Genomic DNA, 15,685 nt, shown 5'->3' on the forward strand with positions numbered 1-15,685 from the left:
TACAGTCCTCTTCACAGGGTGCTGTTTGCATTTGTCTCAAATACTTCACACAGAAAGTTTTTGAGGTTACAGAGAAAATTCACAGGACCACCCTGTAGCCAAGTTCCCCTTGGTGTGTTCCCTGAAGAAAATGACAGACCAGCCATGAAACATGATGGCCAGCTTTGCAATTCCAATCCCTGCTTAATATCAAAGAGGAACTGGGATGAGTTTCATGAAATGGGGGAGATGAAAGAAGGTGATCAGAGGTACTTCTGACATTGGATGTCACTTGAAGGGAGTCTGACCCTATCAACCAAGTTGAAAAGTCATAACCAGTATTCTGTTGTAAATGCCCTGCCCTGCCACACTAGTTTTGACATGTTTTTCTGCTCTCTTTTTCTCCTAAGTCTGAGTATATCTTGTACCTGCAAGGTGAGGAAATGAAGCAGATGGGGAAGATGGCTACCTGAAGAACTCTGGAAGCTACAACCCTACACCAATTCCTTTTTTGAAGGATGCAAATAAAAGCAAAGTAATTCTATGGGGATGTCAACACGCAGGTGCCAACAGCTCTTCCTCCTTACTATGAATCTCTATGATCAGTACAAGGAACACAAATCATTCAGGGCAGGGGATGCTCCCAAACAATTACGGTTTGTATGTGGGCAGAGAAAGGCAGCTTTGTACTGCCTGGGGGCATCCGAGGTGAATCCAGAGCTGGTACGATGGTGACAGCTGCAGTGGGGTGACAGAAGCTGCTGGTGCAGGGCTAACCTCCCACCCTTTGCCCAAGCACAGCATGTCACTGTTTTTATTTATTAAACTCAATGCAGCCTATTTCTTTGTGTTTGCTGGTTTCTGCTCTGCTGACCTGCCTCATGCTCCTGTGCTCAGGCCATCCGTCAGCACCAGCAGCCCAATCAATCCCATGGCTCTGAAGTCTTGCTCCCAGGAGCAGAGGGCACACAAAATGTGGCATGCCATCACTCTCTCTCTCTCACTGCCCATCCCATCCCAAGCAGATCTGGCGGGGGGGGGGGGGGTCAGCTATGAATGTCAACCTATGCACCATAGGCTCTAGCATGAAGACAGACCAAGGCCAAAGGGTCAAGCTAGGAACAGAAAGCCTGCAAGACTCAGGAAAAACAGCTGTATAATCAGAGGCTGGTAGTCACGTGCCACCTAACTCTACATAATTCTGCCCCCTACCTTTATCCCCATTTCAGCACACCAGCCTCTGCAGGGAGACACAGAAGTGTCACTAGATCAGCTCCAGGGAGCCCCTGGCTCCCTTCTGCCATTGATGTCTTTATCCAATAACTGAACATCTGCTTCACCTCTTCAATCAATACTCACTTCTTAATAGTCTTGAGTCTCCACAAAAAAACCAGTGACATTAAATGTTAATTATATCTGTTTGGATTCGAAAAATTTTTATGGCTTGAGTTAATTATACCCAGAGTCGTAAAAAGGTTTCAAAGGAAAAGAGGCCGCTGCCTTTCCAGGCCAAAAGGCAAGCAATACAAAAAAGTCACTCCCTTGACAGGCAACTTATAGTGGTGTTAGCAGTATTAAGACATACTCAAACCTCCAGGAACTCCTCTGATACAATCTGATAAAATGGATGACAAAACTGAAACACTTGGCAAAGTCCACCCCACGCTGTAATACATGAGGGAGATGTTACAGCAGATGCAGGGCTGATGTCACTTCATCTTTCTCCATCCTTCCTGTTAATGTCCACTACGGCACAACACGTTACTTGTGCTATGTTTGTCTGTGTCCCTGATTCATGTAACTGGCTGTCAGGGACAGGTGTGAGGAAGTATGATGACGTCATGTCATATGCTAAATTAAACTAAAACAGTATGAGGAAGCTGGGAGAAAGAGATGCTAAGCGGCAGCAGCTCCGTGTCTCTTGTTTCACCCCAGCCTTGGCAATCTCTTGCATTTGCTGATAGTGGCTGTTGCTGACCCAGCACTATTGAGCCATGTGGTTGCATTAGTGCCATACCTGGGCTGCCTGGTGACACCCCACCAATGCAATGATATCACAGCCCAGTTAACTGGCTCACAGTAGTTGATGGTGCACACTGCCATTAGGAATGTCACATATGCTCACAGATTTAATGGACCAGAACTCCAGATCACTAAGATCCCATTTATATATGAGATGGAAGCTGTTTTGCATTCAGACAAACAACAGACTTTTGGCTAAAACCTAAAAACAGGATAACCTGGTTTAACTTATTTGGAGGACAGTCTTACTGTCCTATTGTTGCCTGTTTCAGAATACTCCAGTCCATGTCGGAGACAATAAGAACATAAGAAGAGCCCCACTGGATCAGGCCAAAGGTAATCTCACAGTGGCCCACCGAATGCCTCAAGGAGTACTCAAGACAACAAGAGACCTGCATCCCAGTGACTTTTCTTGCACCATCTTTTAAAATAAAGCAAGCAGACCTGCAGATTTTCATGCATCAAAGCTCACAGTGCACAGGTGCCACTGTTTTCTACTTGCTTACCCAGAACTGGGTAATTCCCACCTCCTGAAAACCCTAACATTTGGAGCCTCATATACCTTACCAAAATGGTCACAACAAAATACTTGTACGTTATGTATGTTTGTAACTTTGTAATGGTGTCTGCCAGGAAAAAAGAAGTATGGTGTAAGCTGGGCTGAAAAAGACACGTTAAATAGAATTAAGCCATTGTAGGTACAAAAGCAGCCTGTGTACAGACCAAACTACTAGGAAAATAGGCACAAGGTTAGTCAAGAAAGGTTTCTAGAAAGCCACTTTCACTCATTGTCCATCTCCCTATCCATGCCAGCGGGAAGCTTTCTGTCTCACTACAGAAATAGGTCTAGACATACTTGCTGTCAGGGCAGCAGCAGGTAGCTATGTCAGTGCGAGGCCTGCCCTCAAGCCTCTGGGCCTCTAATTTACTGCTTTCCTCTTACCATAAAACTGAAAGGGGAAGGTGCAGCCTTTAATCGCTGCCTTTGGGGCCCCTCCTGGAACCACACAGCAAGTGAGCAAAGGCTACGAGTTAATGCGCCTTCCGACACCTCTGCCTGATTCATGGGCCTGGCCTTGAGCAATAAACCGCTCAACCTCCTTGGTTGGGCAGCAGGATTTACAGCTTGTGGGGGCTGGCACTCACATACAAAGACCAGTGCAACAACATGTTACAATCACAATGACAGAACATGGTATGTGTCCATGTTCGTATCCTTGTGGACAATCATGAACCTAGAGGTGAACATACCAAGATATATAAAACAGAGACGGAAGTATAATTTAGATCTCCTAAAAGCTCTCACACATACAGAGATACACAAAAATGTATATAACTACAGAGAGAAACGTTCAGACACATCCACAGATGAACACATGTGGCAAGGACTATGTAATGCAGTAATGCAATCAGTAATTATCCACATATTCACATGTGGATCCACATGATATATCCATATATCCACATATACGGTCCAAATTTTTTTTAAAGAAAGTATCTCAGTGCATAATTATAAATATAAAGGCATAAATATAAAGGTATAATCCAGTAATGCTGCATATGTTCCACACTGTGGGCCCATGTCACCAGCCACCACAGAACATTCAATGCACAGGAAACATGCAGTATGGAAGACAGGTTATCATGTCCCCAATCCTCACCCTTTGGCTCCACAGGGGGTACATGTGGATGCCAAGCTATAACAAATGATGGATATGATGGGCTCTTCCTTCTCAACCATTATTGTTCTTCCTTTTATTGGGATAACTTACATTGAAATTGTGTTGCTTGTACCCCCTTCTTTATGGTCAGTAAAGGACATGGCATGGAAGCTAGTGCTGGTGTAGTTGCTCCTGCTCAGTATGCATGTCAAGAACATGAGTAGTGCCTCGTGCTTCACTTCTGTCTGATACTTATGCTAAGCACCCTGTTGTATCTCTCACCCCTTCCACATCTAGGGCTCAAGGTTTATATCTCTGCTTGTTTTGCTGGGTTTCTGCACCTTGCTTTTCCTGTGCATGAATTCCCATGTGAGGTTAAATGCCAACAGTATGCTGATAATACATCTCACGCACAGTTTCATGAACGGAACTTCATGCTTACGTGACAGCCATACAAGAGTCTCACTGGATACATGGATACACTGGTACATACACAGATGTACAGACAGAACACAAACACACCCAGGATGCCCATTCATGCTCCTTCAGTACAATACATTACCATTTCCCCATTTTAAAGCACTAGTGCCTTTGGCAACACACAGGGAATGATTCTGGTCAGTGCCCAGAAAATGACAAGCTAGGCAGTGTAACACACTGGAAAAACAGGAGGCAAGTAAAATGCACCTGGTCTTCTCCAGATAAGAACTATCTAAAGCCCTGCCTGAAAGCTTTTACCATGCCAGAGTTCACAGCCTGACCCACCATGAACCCATCACTCAAAGCTGATGCTTATTCTGAACCTTGGCAGCCAGATGGACTCAAAAATGCACCATTAAACACATACCCATTGAAATATCTTGCAGGATTATGACATTTTCAAGGAGCAGGTACTGACATGGAAATTTCAGTAGAAACTGTTAACATCTCTACTGACATGAAATTTATGGGTTAGATTTATTCCAGTTGTTGATGTCAATGTTCAGAACAAACATACTGGAGTAAAGCCACTTCATGTATAACATTTCTTAGATACTTGGTTAAGTGCATACTAAATAATGTTCTATGTGAATAAGATGAGCATACAGAGCATATAGGTATATACATCAGAAAGGCAGGATTGGTTACAGTTCCCTGTGAAGTACACACTCAGGTTGCAATCCTACATATACTTTCCTGGGAGCAAGCCCCATTGAACACAATGGGACTTACTTCTAAGTAGACATGCATAGGATTGCAAACCCAGTTGCAAACCCAGGTTTGCTACAATGAAGTGCACAGAATGTATCGTCTAAATTGGGCACTGCTGATCAAGAAAAACTAAACATGCACAGAAAATACTGGGTGAGCAATCAAAATTCAGAAGAGGGCTTGGTGGAATTTCCTACAGTCAGGGCCTAGAGATAAACAGCTACTCTCTGCAAAACTTCCCTGCCCTCTTCATATGGTTGGTTCCAGGGCTTCTTCCACATGTGCTGCGCCTCATGTCCCACGACAAATGCTATCATCCACAAGACACCATGAAAAATGCATTCAGGAAAATGGTTGTACCCAATTTGCATTCATTCTGGTTAAACTCTTTTGCTCTGGGGACTGCAGAGTTTTGAGAGTTTAGCTCATAGGTCTATGTGAACCCTTCTTGATGACAATTTTAGAGTTTTGCAAGTCCCTTGGATACTCTCCCTTCCACCCCATTGCGAATTCAACCTTCCACTCCCTGTAAAACTTAAGGAGGTGCCCAACAAAACTCTAATCTCACTTCTCACTCTGCCTGCTCGAGTGTGACTAGGACCCAGTGCTGAAGAGTCAAAGCAAATTAGCTCCCCCAAAGCAAGTTCCACAATATGTATCTTTTTAAAATAACATTCTTTTTCTCATTTCAGCCCCTAGTGCCACCCTGCTCCTTTAGCATCAAATGACTGCCTGTTTTTTTGTTCCTGCCAAACAAAAGAGGGGAAAAAACACCCTTATCTTAGAAAGCAGAGTTCAGGAAAAAGCTACTGGTCTTTTGGACTCGACAAGCCCCACTCAGTAGCCTTGCTTGTCATCTAGAATTTATCAGCCCAACACACATCTGCCATAATGTGCCATATAACTAGTGCATAAACAAACTTCAGCATGATAAATGCCTTGCTTTGAAGCCATAAAGTTATTAGCTGGTGGCTGTTAGCTACCGCTGAGCACAGGGCACAGTTCTTCTATTAACCCCTGACTGCCCACCTCGGTGTTCATAAATCCATCAAACCTGGGGGCAGGTTTTGGTGGCTAGAGACAAGGGAAGCCCCACACATATTCCAATGCACCAATGGGTAGGACCAATGCCATCTCTGAGTGCTTATCAGTGCCCTTTGTACCAAGGAGAAAACAGTGGCACCAACTGAGGCCTCAGAGAAGTTTCCTGGTTCTAGCTATGCAGATATGCTCCACTTAATGATAATATTATGTAGTGTTTAGATAGTGTTTTAGACTGTTCAAAGCACTTCACAGATACCTTGCTACAGTCCTTACAATCACCACCCCTGGTAAAATAGGTCAATATTACTGCAGATGGAAAGGAGTAGTTGGGGGAAGGATGGCTTACTGCAGGTCACTGGTGTAGCTGGGGGGGTGGCACACTAAGTTTTGCAGGGAGCCTCCCTGCAGCGTGCAAGCAGCTCCTCCCCCTTCCTTTGGCAGCCACTCACCTCTGTTCCCCCCCCCCCCGCCCACATGGCTCCAAAGGGAGAGGAGGAGCCATGGCTCCCAACCAGAGGGGGAGGAGCCATTTGCATGCTGCAGGGAAGCTCCCTGCAAAACTTAGCATGCCGCCCCCCTCTAGCTACGTCAGTGCTGCAGGTGGCAGTTAACTGTTCACAGTCACAAAAAGAAATCAGGGACGTTGGGTGCTCCAGAGCTACATAAAAATAAATCAAAAGGTTCTTGAAATGCCAAGGGTAACCGGTATTTGCCACTTCAAAGAAAGAGCAAGAGAGAGAAACCTTAATATGGAAAGGTACATTAAAAGAATGCCCAGCTGCTAAAACAAGAGGGCAATTATAGGAGGCTTTTTCTTCCTGTAAGTATTCTGTACTAAAACACTACAATGCAGTCTAGCAGCCCAATCCTAACTGAGGGTCCAATCCTATGCTTCCCAGCACCCAGGGCTGCAGTGGTGCCAGAATGGCTACCACTGCATCCAGTGGGTCTGGGGAAGCAACATGGAGTCTTCTTAGGGTAAAGGAGCTTACACTCCCTTACCCCTTAAAAACCCCAGGCAGCCTTGATTGGTCTCCTCAAATCTGTGCCCACTCTTGAGTGGGCGCAGATTCAAGGAGACTCATATTGGGAATTCCAGGCTGGGAAGGGGGTCAGGATATGGTGGTAGGGCTTGCTGCCATCTTCTCCCCCTCCTGCACTGCTCCCTCCCCCTGCCACGCCTTTTCCCTGCCCTCCCCCGCCCCGGAATGCCTTCCCCCACACCCCATCTTACCACCTTGCCACTCAGCGCTTCACATGGAGTGCCAGGCAGTGGACGCCAGCTTCTGACCGGAGCCCTCACTGGGCTGGTTCTAAGTTCCACAAATGTGCCTTACGGCACATTTGCAACAGTGCACACCAGCAGTGGGTTGGTGCACACTGTTCTAGATTGGGCTGTCAATCCCTGTGCAGTGATGCAATGGTGCCAACATGGTTTCTGCTATATCTTGCAGGAGGTTTTTGGCCACCGGAGGTCTCTTTGGGGTAAGGAAATGGGAGCTCTCTTCCTCCCTCTCCCTCCAATATGCAACTTGCCCTGTATCCCAGTGTCAAGGTATGCATTTCTCTGGCATGCATTTAAGAAATTCCTTCCCAAATCGCCAACTGCCTGGTGCCTGCATTGATCCACAGTAATATCTCAAAGAAAGTCTAATTGTATAAATGGTTTCAGGAAATGTGTTCTTTATTTTTTTTCTCTTAGAAATAAAGAAAAAAATCCATAATGAAGCTGACAAGGATGGACAGCCTCACAACAGCTAAAGTACTATCAATGAAGTTTGAGCCTGATCCTGAAACCCTGTAAGCAAGCAAAACCAAAGCCTAGTTGACAGCAAGGTCTTAGGAGGCATTTTAATATTTTTTAAGAACTATGCTAATGGCTGGATCAATCACTTCAAAAATTTCTCTGGGAAAGTTGTCTTACTGTAGCGTGTGCCAATGCAAGACTGGGAGGAGGAGGTGTGTCTATTTTTAGTCGTGTCATAATCAGTAGGCTCTCATGATACTTGAGCATTCCTGACACTACTAGTAAAAGCAAAGGATGCCCTATCTAGGGGAATAATCACATGTCTTTTCCAAAGACAAAACACTGAGTTCTGCAAAAATATGATGATCCTAAAACAGATCTACACCCTTATGAAACGAAGCTCATCCAGACTGAAAACAGATTGCATGGTGTGTGTGTGTGTTGTTTTTTTTAAGCTTTCATACTTTATTTTGATACTATGAGCATTGTGATAAATGTGGGTGAGATGTTTTTCTGGAACTCCATACCTGTCCATTCCTGCCCAGTTTGACCACTGGTCCTGTACTGTATGTGCGTGAAGAACAAAGACATTCTAGGGTCTTCGGATTTTATCAACTCTTGCCCAAGGTGGATAACTACATTTTAAAACAAATGACATAAAATACAAGGGAGGACCAGATACAAAATAGGTACTGTGATGTTTTGTATTGGACCACAAAAGAGTTGGAAATTTTCCAATGTTAAAGCACTTGAAAACTACCTACTTTTTTTTAAACCCATGTATAGTTTCCTACTCTGCTTTGTATATTTTATTTTCTGGGACAGGAGCAATTCACCAAGGAGCAATTCACTAAGTCAAATATAATGTGCACATATATATGCATACAGAACAATAATAATGATCAGAGACAACAGCAGGATACTCATCACCCACCAACTTTGCAGACCCATCAGGAGCTCCTGAGTCTATTTTTTCTCCTTTTTGCTGCTGAAGCAATAAAAAGGGAAAAACCAACATCCAAATGATCTTGTTTATGGTGGCTAAATAAGCTGCATGTGCTTAATCCGTTAGAGTTTAATGAATTTATGACTTGCTTTGGAATTTGACAAGGGTCATAAAAGAGTAATTAACATTTATCAGTGTGTTTGCTACGCCTGCACACGCCCTCCTCCCCCGGCCCCTCTTGCAGCAGTGTCGGGCACCATGGGGGGATATAAAAGTGATCAATTAATTTTTAATAATCTCAGGGAAAGATTGTAGAGTTGCAGTATGAACTCTGGGAGTGTCAATAAATGTGCCAAAGGTCGACGCCTCTTTCTCCACATGCTTTCCAGTAAGGATTGCGGGGGAGGGGGGAAGGTACACAAAACACTGCCATGGGAACTAGATTGTGGAGCCATCCATGAGCCATGTTCCCAGGCAGTTTACCTCTTTGTCTAGTATGACTACTATAATTTCAAGGGGAAGCTTGCAAGGAAACACATCACTAAAGGGGCCCAAAATGATGGGAAGACAATCAAAAGGGTTCTGGTTCCATTTGCTTTCCTGCTACAATCAGCAGCTGAATGGAAACATGTACACACCCCAGATTTATCTATCTGAATACCACCCCAGGATCCAAAATATTTTATACAAACACATGTTTCAAGCATTGCACTGTATAGGGTTCCATTCATAACTGCAGACTATGATCAGAACCATACGAAGAAAGTGTGGACATGCCTCTACCATGCTGAATACAAATTCTGTGCTTCAAATTAGGTTATAGGAGTTTCCATTTTATGACAACTTGCACAACCAGTCAACTGTGGTTGCACTATGTGTCTCTTTGCCACCTTCAACTCTTTAGCAATGACAGAAAGCGGTACAGGACAAAGAACGCAGAGTGAAGCCCTAAAGTAGAGACAGGGGATTAGGAAACAGCAGGGTTTCTCAAACTGTGGGTTGCGAATCACTTGATGGATCATGCCTTGATGTCCAGTAGGGTCCTGGGTTGGGCCCTCCCTCCTGTTGTTGTGTTTGGTTACAAACTGGAGCCCTTTGGATGCAACTGGAGGCCACGCTGGACCTCCACAGGCCTCAGAATCCTTCCAGAAGGAGCCAGAATTACTTCCCGTTTAGTTAAAGTGATTTCTGGTTGCTTCCAGAGACCTGTGGAGGCCTTCTGAGGTCTGTGGACACTGCTGTCCTTGTAAGTTCTGTTTAAAGTACCCACTAGTTGCTGAGCCTTCAAAATGCATTGCCAACACACTTGCTAAAGTGTTCTCTGAAATCTTGAGGTCTAGCTACTTGTTTTTAAATGAAATCTGAAGTTTTTAAGTCAAGTTTTATGGTAGCATTCAAATTCCATATTATATAATACTCACATGGGCATGTATAATGCACACAGTCATGAGTTGGAATCACTGCAGGAAAGCTGCATATTTGCTGTCGCATCCCTTAGCATTCACTGTCAGTCCCCAGATCAATCATTTGTCTGACCCATCCTGGCAGTGGCTATGTTTCATTTTCAGTCTCATATATAGTTATACATCTCACAAACCATAGTGAACTAAGGGCCCAATCCTATCCAATTTTGCAGTGCCAGTGCAACTGTGCTAATGGGGCATGCACTGCATCCTGTGGTGGGAAGGCACTCACAGAGACCTCCTCAAGGCATGGGAACATTTGTTCCCTTACCTCGGGGCTGCACTGCGGCTGCACCAGTACTAGAAAGTTGGATAGGATTGGGCCCTAGCTATGCAATTAGACTTAACTCATAGCTTTTAGCCCTGTCCACAGTTAGACTTAGGATGCAATCCTAACCAACTTTCCAGCACTGAGGTAAGGGCAATGCAACTATGAGGTAAGGGAACAGACATTGCCTTACCTTGAGGAGGCCTCTGTGACTGCCCCCCAACTGCAGGATGTAAAACATGCCCCATTGGCACAGCTATTTCAGAGCTGGAAATTTGGTTAGGATTTGGACCTAAGAGCACAATCCTACAGATGCACAAGGCCGGCGCAAGTCTCTTGCGCCAGCATGGGAGGGTTGTAAACATGCCATAAAGCATGTTTGCACCTTCTTTGGAGAAAGCCATGGCAGTGCACAGAAAGTGGCTAATGAAAGTATGTTTGCTCTGGCTGAGCTCAACCAGCGTGGGGGTCTGGGGGGCATGGCAAGGACAGGGAGAAGGCATTCTGGGGGTGGGGGAAAAGCAGACGAGCCCATGGGTGGAAGTCGGAGCCAGGATCTGGCAGTTATACAGGATTCTAGCCCTGTATCCAGGCAGTGCAGAGTGGCTCCAGGCTGCTCTGTTCTGCTTGGATCTGTGCTACCTTTTCAGGTTGCACAGATCCGAGTAGATCCATTGGGGCCACTGTGGCTCTCCCTGGGGTAAGAGAAATTTTTCCCTCTTTCTTCGGGCTGATTCTCAGCCAGCCCCAAACTTGCACTGGATAAGTGCAGGCCTGCCTGATCCAGTGCAAGTTAGGATTGTGCTGTAATATGCTGAGCTATAATAAATGTTTTCATTTAACAATGAAAAAGTGTGAACTGATCGAAACAAGAAAATGCTTGATTTGTTCCCAGCTCTAATCAGAGCACATGGTCTAGTAAGGCACAGTTGAAAGGATCAAGGTGCCAGAACTCCTGGGTTCTATTCCAAGCCAAATACCAGCATGCAACTCAGTGACATTTTTTAAAGCTGCTGATGTTCTCTTTTCCTGCCTGTACTATGGGGCATGTTTGGTAATGGTAACAACAAAACTATCCCCATATTGCTGCAATCTACCCAAGCTTGTGTTCCATTTTCTCCCCCCCCCCTTTTTTCTGAACAATCCCCAACAGTAATAAAAGAATAGACACTTACAGAGGGGGAAAGTTAACGCCATGCGCTGGCTGGCCCCCGCAGACGCCGGTGGCCCTCCTTGGCTGTCGCTTCTATCTGGCAATCAATTGACAAGAAATTGAGATTATGAAATATGACAATGAGCATCACAAAGGGTGGCGATCAATCAATCGATTCCTACAACTGAGCAAGCAACATTTAACAGCAGTGATTTTCCAAACTCAGCAAGTGCTGTGGGATTAAGCACCCAAAAGCGGATGCTTCAAGTGCTGAAATCTTTTAAAGAAAGCACAAAACAGACTATCTTTCATAAGATTTCCCCCAGGGAAAAGATCACCAAAATATGTGGCTCAAACATTAGAAGACTGTAGAGAGAACGTTCAACTTCTGTACAGACTGTGCAGATCCCTCCTATGCAGTTTGTTCTCTGTTGAAGTATCTCTTTTGGGTGGGTATCATGTTTTCATGTGAAAGGAAATCCACTCCCTTGCCCAGATAGGAAGCCTGTCTTAATGGTCAGAGACTCTCTTAAAATTTGGTCCCTTTCACAGTTTAGATATGACTTTAAATTGCAGAGCCCTTGTTCAGGTCTTGGAGTTTTATGATCTTCAGTGACTAAGCTTTTTCCCTGAAAGGGGTCATATATATGGCTATACATTTGATGGAGGGAAACTTGTGAGTAGGGTTGACAGAAGGGCTGTAAAACCAAAGTGGCACTTGGACAGAGCTTACAGTAGACAGGTGTCAGTGCTGTGTCAGTGCTCCTGATACCCTTTCTCTGCCTTTCCTGATTGCTTCTGTCCCCACCCTCTGACCTTCATGCCTTTCGCCACCCTGATCCTTGACATAGACAGACAATTTTGTTAGGGAACACAAAATATAAATACAGTATATGCAATACATATTATTCTAAAAAGCAAGTTTAGGCTTGTTTAACAAGAACTGGATTTTTTTTTTTAATGGCAGTGTATACAAAAAAAATCTTATTTTCAATGTTCATCAAACCCCTCCTGATAAAACAAAAGCATCAAAATTATAGGTGACACCTTCAATGTGACACTTCTATCTTGTCAATGTGACATTTGATTTCTAGACCGTTTTCCTAGTCCTTTCCATCACCAACTTCGGATCCCAAAAGGTGCTGTTTCCTTTGACAATATAATCAAAGACAGAAGAAAGTGAGGGGAGAAAACTGACTTGCATCAAGTGCTAGTTCTGTATCACTATCTTGTTAAATAAATTTAAGTTGGATAATTCTATTAAAATCTTTCCCAGTCTGCTCTATTTGTAAGAACTAATTAATTTGTAACTAACCTGTTGCAAAAATTTACCTGCATAATTAACTTGCAGAAGAGCTGAGCTCTTGCAGGGAGAATTGGTTTGATCTATAAATTCTAATAAAGATTATATCAGCTGTCAATAACATTATGGAACTTCACTGAAGATATAAGTGTGGAAAGAAATCTCTTCCAATCTCCTCTAATTGAACAGACAAATATCAGTTAATTTGCAAACACATCTTGCAAAGGTTATCCTGTGTAATTAACTTACAGAAGAGCTCTTGCAGAGAAAGCTGGTTTGATCTACCAGCTTAGTTCTTACAAATATTATATTAGTGACACATAATATTAACAAACTCCAGTGAGGAAACAAATGGTTTGTGGCCCAAACAGATCAAAACCAAACCAAACTTGAGAATAGATACATGAGCAGGCATGTGGATGAAGCCAAAGATCTAAGATGTGGTGTTTACAGGCCTTCGGCTGCTACTCTTGCCATGTCAAAGAACTGCAAAATATCCAGGAACTGAGCCAGGTTTTCTGCTCCTAAGGCTGACCAAGAAATCTTAAGATCCGTCACCAGGAGGCTGCACATGTGGTTTGAGAAACCTTGTGCATGCAAAGCCTGTTGCATAACAAACCAGGGTCCCATTTCCTGTCCCCTGGAACCGTTAAAACCTCACAAACCACCAGGTCCCAGCTGGGTGTGGAAGAACTGTTTCCTGCAGGTGCCCAGGCAGAGACCATGAATCACACCTTGTCACAATGTAGGGCATGAACAGTTGCAACATGACCCCCACTGTAGGCAGGCATTTCTTACTACCTTGCCATTGTACATCTCCCCCACTCCTAGGGTCTACAGCCTGACCAGTGAGGGGTTAAGCGGGTGTTAATCAGATACTTTGCAAGAAGCTTTGAAAACTAATCCAAATATTATAAAAAATGTCTTTAATCATCTAATAGCCCAAACGGGTAGGTGATGGATGGGCTGATCTCTTCTGCCTGAGCAGATGAGCCTGGGGATGTGGGTTTACAGGGAAGGGGAGAACGACACTTTTCCTTCCTCCCTCCCCCCTTGGAACAGTTAGAAATATGAGGTCACCCAGAGAGAGATGATAACACATTAAGGGCTCTTGAGAGATTAGCCTGTCAGCCTCGTTAGGAACAGGCGATTGGGGGCTGACTGCATAATTAGAGGCTGGAGAAGCCATAACTCACAGCAGTTTAGACAGCATGAAGGGGCCACATCCGCAATGGTCCTTTCTGTGTTGAAAAGTCGCCTCAGTAAAAGTATGGGTTGGTTCTCCCACACTGTGGCCTGGAAGGTAGTGAGTTCCTCCTCCCTTGCTGCAAAAGGTATGTTCCATCTGCAACCTTTAGGATGTAGCCTGAAGTCTGAGCAAAATACAGTACTTTCATCTAGCCTTGCACAGATGAATTAGTGCACACAGCTACCCTACTATTGCCAAAAGGAAAATCAAGTATGACACATGGACAAGATAGTACATACAAGAACTTTCTGAATGATGTGGGGATAGTTTGTAATCCAGGAATAATCCGTTCTCATTGGATTATTTTATGAGACATTCCATCGATATCTGGATTATTACTGTGTCTTTTGCTAGGTTCAGGCAGAGGCTTGTGACATAGCAGGTATGTTGGGGTATGAAGGGTGTTTCTGGATAATTCTAGTTGTTGGTGGCACTTCTCCAGTTCATCAGTCACTTTAAGTAGTTGTCCTGTTTTAGCACAAACTCATGACTTGTCACATGACAAGTTGGAGAACCACTGTACTGGAACTCACAAGTGGGCACAGTATCCAAGCACATCATGGCTATCTTTCTCTTGCAAGATGAGTCTCAAGGAGTTCTCAATTAGGACACCACACACAACTGGGAAAGCTGGGTTTTACGAAGCTGAATACAATCATTGGGTGCATCTGCCTGGAAACCTCCCACTATATCCCAGTTGGATGCTTTAGCACTCAAACAGAAGTACCAAAAAATAGAGTACAGGGGATACAAATCTGTATCCACGACTTCAGTTAACTGAGGATCGAATATGCAGCCCCCCTGCGCTGGGCTCTTTTCACCTCAGGAGGGTATTCTGAGCCCCAGAGAGGCTGTGGGCTGACACACACAGCTTCTGCATGCTCCGAATATCCCCGTGCCTCCCTATGCCTTGTAAGACATTAAAAATGTCACTTCCTGTTTTGACAAAAAACTGGAAGCCTTGTTTATCCACTTTAAATGGACATTCTGAGACCTGCAAAGGCTGTGGGTGGACACATGTGGCTACTGCAGGGCTCAGAATACCTTCCAGAATACCTTCCAGAAGCACAGCTCCACTCACCCTCGGCGGGGGGGGGGGGGCGCTGGGGCAGCCTGGGTATCTGCAATTTTAGTAAACCGCAGGGAGTTCCAAAATGGAATGGAAGCTGCACGGATATTGGGTCCTGGCTGTACCTCTGTCCAAAGTGCCATTGCATAACCATGCAATGTTACACTTGAAGCAACAAACTGTACACTTTTCTTATCTGCTCCTGATTTGTTCCAATATGCCAGAAAGATGATCAGGAGACAAGCATAATGATCTGCAGAAATCATTCATTTGCTGCAAAATGGGAAGGGACCTTATAGTCAAATCCTACTCTAAAGGGATACTGACAGTACTTCTCTATACTCACTTTCAGTGGCTATATGCAGTGATGCAGCTATGTACAATATGAAATAACCTTAAGTGATTCTGATTACACAGGCCTACAAAATTGAGGGTCAGAAACTTTTCCCAAACTTTATGGTGGTTTGATATGAATTTGGGGTGCCGATTCCAAAAATGGCATCCGTTTTGCCCTATCACATCTAGTTTTGGAGATATAGTATAACCTCATTAGTGAATGGTTCAAGCAGCTTCCTCATGAGGAAGACATG

General features: G+C 44.3%; 1 protein-coding gene across 3 annotated transcripts in view; it reads right to left on the reverse strand.

The window, feature by feature from the left end:
- Positions 1-15,685, reverse strand: part of RNF220 (ring finger protein 220) — a 341,743-nt gene that overhangs the window by 216,392 nt on the left and 109,666 nt on the right. Inside the window, exon 2 of one of the 3 annotated variants that reach the window (XM_066622880.1) lies at positions 11,497-11,571. The exons of the other annotated variants lie outside the window; for them this stretch is intronic. Coding sequence (XP_066478977.1) covers positions 11,497-11,571 — 75 coding nt within the window. The remainder of the gene's footprint in view (positions 1-11,496; positions 11,572-15,685) is intronic. 3 annotated transcript variants of the gene reach the window in all.

Source organism: Tiliqua scincoides, chromosome 4 (genome assembly GCF_035046505.1).
Source record: "Tiliqua scincoides isolate rTilSci1 chromosome 4, rTilSci1.hap2, whole genome shotgun sequence".
Taxonomy (NCBI): domain Eukaryota; kingdom Metazoa; phylum Chordata; class Lepidosauria; order Squamata; family Scincidae; genus Tiliqua; species Tiliqua scincoides.